The sequence below is a fragment of the Condylura cristata genome, unplaced genomic scaffold (genome assembly GCF_000260355.1).
Source record: "Condylura cristata isolate star-nosed mole 26May11 unplaced genomic scaffold, ConCri1.0 scaffold00014, whole genome shotgun sequence".
In the NCBI taxonomy this organism is placed as follows: Eukaryota; Metazoa; Chordata; class Mammalia; order Eulipotyphla; family Talpidae; genus Condylura; species Condylura cristata.
In genome coordinates, this window is record NW_004567115.1 from 52,565,923 (window position 1) to 52,570,651 (window position 4,729).

The 4,729-nt window shown below is 64.7% G+C and overlaps 1 protein-coding gene across 1 annotated transcript in view; it reads left to right on the forward strand.

Annotated features, from left to right (window-relative positions):
* The window catches only part of MSRA (methionine sulfoxide reductase A), a 130,234-nt gene extending 129,061 nt beyond the window's left edge, over positions 1–1,173 (forward strand). The window contains exons 7-8 of the mRNA XM_012724811.1: positions 89–228; positions 1,030–1,173. Of these exons, the coding sequence (XP_012580265.1) occupies positions 89–228; positions 1,030–1,173 (284 nt within the window). The remainder of the gene's footprint in view (positions 1–88; positions 229–1,029) is intronic.
* Positions 1,174–4,729: the final 3,556 nt, after the last annotated feature.

Genomic DNA, 4,729 nt, shown 5'->3' on the forward strand with positions numbered 1-4,729 from the left:
CCGCCCCCCGCCGGGCGCGGTCCCGTTCGCCCGCGTGCTCCTCTGTGCTAGCCCTGGGGTGTCCACGCACCCCCGACTGGCCGCTCAGTCGGGGAACCCATCGGCACCCGCCCGCCACCGCTGACTTTCCGGCGGCTGGTGCCTGAGGGCTCCACGCCGCCGCGCTCACCGGCCTTTGGCATCCGCCGGCAGCCGGCAGCGGCGCTGTGGTTCCTGGTGGACCCCAGAGTAGGCCCGGGCTCTTCACCCCAGCTCGCCCCCGGTGACCCCTAACCCGCCTCTTCAGCAACTTCTTCCGCTGCGAGTGGAGAGTGACAGGATTGCTTACCACCGAGCAGCCATTTGGACATGAAATTAGCTGATTTTATCGCAGGGACCAATTGTTGAGCTAATTAGATGTGCAGTACTGCTGATGAACCAGAAACCCGGAGTGATTTTCCATCGAAACTGTGGTTTTCTGCAAAGTTGGCGGGGCTGTGGGGCCCGGGCTCCCCGAAGCCGAAGGACCCGGAGAGGCTGGGGGCTTCGCTCACTGAGCCCGGCCGGGCCGGCCCTCCTCGGGTCTCCCGGCCGGGGGCTTCGCACGCCACGGGGGTGGGTAGTTTGGCCCGGGACGACGTTCGGACTTTCCTCCTCCCCGCTGCACCGTGGTCATCTGCTGCCCATCTGTGTGACTGGCTGCGTGGCTCTTTTCTCGACTGCGTGTGCGTATTTCGTCTGAGGAGTCTCCCGGTGGAGTTGTTTGCTTATGGGATTAACGGGAGTACGGCGCCGGTTGTGTTGGTAATTATTTTTGGATTAGCGAGTCCCGAGCGTTTATCTCCCTAGCGAGCCCGTCGTGACCAACACGCTCTAATGTTGTAAGCCGAGCCGTGGCCCGGCGGGTGGGGAGTGTCGGGGCACGCCTCTCGCCGGAAGCGGCCCCTCTGCCCCGGCCAGGGGCTCCATCTTTGGCCCACGGTAGTCAGGTTTCCTGATACTGGTAGAGGAAGAACAAGCCCGAGGCCGGCTTTGGCCCCTGACACGCAGCTCCGTCCGGCCTCGCGCTGCGGGATGCTCAGACGTCACCACGCTCCAGACGTGAAACCGTCCACAGCCCGTGTGTCCACCTCCGACTCGCCCATCCTGGCCGCCACCCGCCAGCCGCCGTGCATCCACCCGTCGTGTCTTTGACGCAGCTCTGTTCTCCAGATGCTGGCGCTTGGCCCGCAGTGTCGCCCGCCCTTCCCGCTTCCCGGTCGTGCAGGGCAGAGCCGGAGCTGGGACGCTGAAACCACACTCGAGGTTGCGGGCACCAGGCCTGGCTCGGAGTTCCGCTCAGCTCTGATGACTTGGTTTTCTTCCCACACTACTTAGGTTGCAGCAATGTTTATCGACTCCCCTGGTCTCGGTGGAGGCCTGTCCATGGTGGTTCTGGCTGCTGTGAGAGAGAGAGAGAGAGAGCAACGGCAGCTTTCGTCCTCGGGGCCGACCTACCTGGGCTGCCTCTCCCAGCGCGGTCTGCACGCTCACGATGCTCACATTTCTGGCCCGGAGGTACCCTCAGGGTGCAGCCCCCACATGCACTCACTGTTTATTGTTTCCACTTACTTCTCAAAGCAGTTTCCCTAAGTGAGCAGTCTGACTTGCACCCCCTTGCCCCCCAAGCCAGCGCCCACTGACAGCCTCCCCGACACAAACTGGTAACTTGCTGCGAGGTGGCCAGGACAGCCCTGTTGCCCACCCCCTCGCTCCTCCCACCTCTTGTGGGGACCCCCACGCTTCCTGGGGATCCCCCAGACACACCGCCGAGGCTCCGGCTTCTCCTGCACTCCTGTTTACGCCAGAGTCGGGTCACTCGTCTCGTCCTGACCGCAGGGATTTTGTTCAGCCCCGGCCCAGGGCCTCCAGCCTGCTGCTGGCCGTGCCCGGACCCGAGGCCGGGCTCGGCCTTCCTGCCCTGCGCAGAGCGGGCGGCTCCCTGGGGCACCCAGTTCCCCAAGCAGCACAGACTTGACCTCCCCTGGGGAACTTGGGAGAGAGACGAAACTTGTGAAACGTGACTTTTGAGCACCTCTACTCGCATTCCCCCAGCACACCCCAGGGTAGTGTGTCAAGAGTAACGGGGTGGGGGGGCGCCCTAGAGCTGGTTAGTGTTTGGGGGAGGGCGGAGCAAGCTGCGTGTGAGTGAGCGTGCAGGTAGCCACGCCGGCCCTGGGAAGGTTGGCTGGGAAGGCCTCGTCGTGTCTCCGGCCCTCGGTGTGCCCCCGCCGCCCCGATGACGCAGCGGGTTAGGGTGCGGCACTGCAAGCCAGCCCAGCAGCTTCAGTGGGAGCGAGCGCGATCCCCACCCCGGAGGTGACCCCCAGGGCGCAGCAGACGGCTCCTGTCTCCCCACCGCTCCCCTCAGCAGGGTGTCTCAGTCCATCTGCCTGTTCTGCTCCCCACTCTGTCTCTGGGGAAGCCTCTCACCCCTGCACCTCTGGCCTGCACCCCAGTTCTGTGTGCATCAATAAATAAATCTTTAAAAGAAAATAGCAAAAAAAAAAATGAAAAAAAACCATCTCAGTGCAGAAAGCAAAATGTGCCCTAGGCGTCTCCGCTCGTGAGGTGTGCTCAGGCATGCGCTGGAGAGCTTACGCAGTGCTCGCAGCCGGCCCCTCCGCCCTGGAAATCAGAAAGCAGTTTCCCGGGGCCCCCAGGGTCTAGGCTGGCCTGTAGGCCTCTGTAGGCTGGGAAGGCCGCGCCCACCCTCGCCCCTCCCTCCCCTGACCAGGGGATCGGCTAATCACCCCCGCAGGCACCAGCCACCTACTGATTCACCGCCAGGTTCTCAGCAGCGTCGGTTCGCGGCAGCTAGGGGGGGTGAACGTGGCTCGCGGCGGCCCCCACGCCCCGCACGGGCACGCGGCTGCTGTTCCCGGGAGTCGCCCGGTAGGCGCCTCCTCGCCGGGGCTCCCGAGCCTCCTTCCTGCCCCGGACTGGAGCACGCTTGGCCCCTGGAGGTTCTTGGCCAGTTTGTCGTCCTGAAGGGAAAAGATGCAGCAGGATGAGGAAGCCCCTCTTTGCCGCCCCCCGTTCATATTTTAAAACGCCAGTTCCCAGTGGGGTGGTTTTCGTTGCAGGTGGGGCCTTTGAGAGATGACTAGGCTTGGATGGCATCGTGGGGGGTGGCCAGAAGGGCCCCGAAGAGCCTGAGCCCGTCCACACTCTGCTGGGGCTGGGCAGCCCGCTGCGAGGTGACCGCGGCCAGCTCAGGGAAGCGGCCTCTCACCCGGGCCAGCCTGGGATGCGGACAGGGGCCGCCAGAGCTGCAGGAAGGGTGTGGTGCCTCACTGGGCCACTGTGGGGCCGGTGAGACCCCACAGGGAGGGAAGAGCAGGCCTGGGAGGACACCTGGCCCAGGCCGGCGCCACCTCACTGCCCAGGGCCTTGGTCAGGTCTCTCGGCTCCAGTTCCCTGTTCGTGAGAAGAAGGACGTGCATGACTGCTGAAGGCCTAACCGTCTTCAGGCCTGTTCAGGGGCCGAGGACCCCGGGGGCACCTCCGGGCCAGGGCCAGGGCACGGCCTCGCTCCCCGTGGCGATGGCCAAGGGCTCCCCACGACCAGGCGGGGGCGACTCAGAGACGAGCCGCCTGCAGCGTTACCGGGTCCCCGCCTTTCAGGCCTCTGTGAGGTCCAGGTGCGGACCGCCCCCCGCCGGGGGCCAGGCGCTAGCTGCCAGCCCCCGAGTGTCCCTCCTCGATCCCCAGCTCTGCACCGGGGTACGTCAGTGAGGCGCCCAGGGCCGCTGAAGGGGCCCGGGGAAGTGTCAGGTGACGTTTTATGGTTTGGGGGTAGCAGGTGTCCTTAAAACAAACAAAGAAACCAGCCTTTATTTGTGCTACCTTGTAAAGCGTTTCAGAGACCAGCAAGACGCTCGGGGGCTTGTTCACCTCGTGGCAGGGAGCCTCTGCGCGGCCCGGGACTCGGTGTGGCGCTGACATTATTACGAGCGTCCCTGTGAGTCTCGGCAAGAATATGTGAAGTTGGGGTGTTGCCGCCCCCTTTCTGAGCGCCCCTCCCGGGCTGTGCCTGTGGCCTCCGAGCGTGCCATCTTCAGCTTTACCGGGTTAGTGCATCTGGGCGCTTACTTTCTCCTCCACTTATCACGTGCGTGGACTTCCTGTGTGGAGGCTCAGGCTGCCCTTTCCAGCACTGTGTTTAGAAATATCTGCATTACCCCTGGGCATTTGTTCATTAATAGGAGGTGGGGAGAGGAAAAGCCTGTAATAATGGGCTTTACATGTCATTAAACCGCGGGCCTCCGCCTTGGGGCCAGATGAGCAGCCCGGGCTGCACCGCTGCCCCCTGGTGGACGCCGCCCGCAGCTGCCGCGACGCGGCAGGTGGTTGGCGCCCTCAGGGCGTCGCTGGCCCCTGGCTGTGTCTCCATTCAGCTCACTGCTCTCCCGGCCCCTGCTGCCAGGCCCCGGGCTTCCTCCCCGGCCAGAGCAGCAGGAAGCACTTGGGAGGCGCAGGGAGGCGCTTTCGCGTTAGCGCAGCAAAGATTCAAGGCAGGCGGGAGCAGTGGATGAACCTGCGCCCGGCCGTGCCCACGGTGACCCACGCGATGTGGGCTGGATGCAGGTGAGCCTTTCCGCCTGTGCAGGGTGTTTCCGTTCCTGCGCACGAGGGCCTAGGAGCGGCTCTGCACGCGGGCGCCCTCGGCCAGTCCGCGGCGGGCCCTCAGGGCGGTGCCTCGGGATGC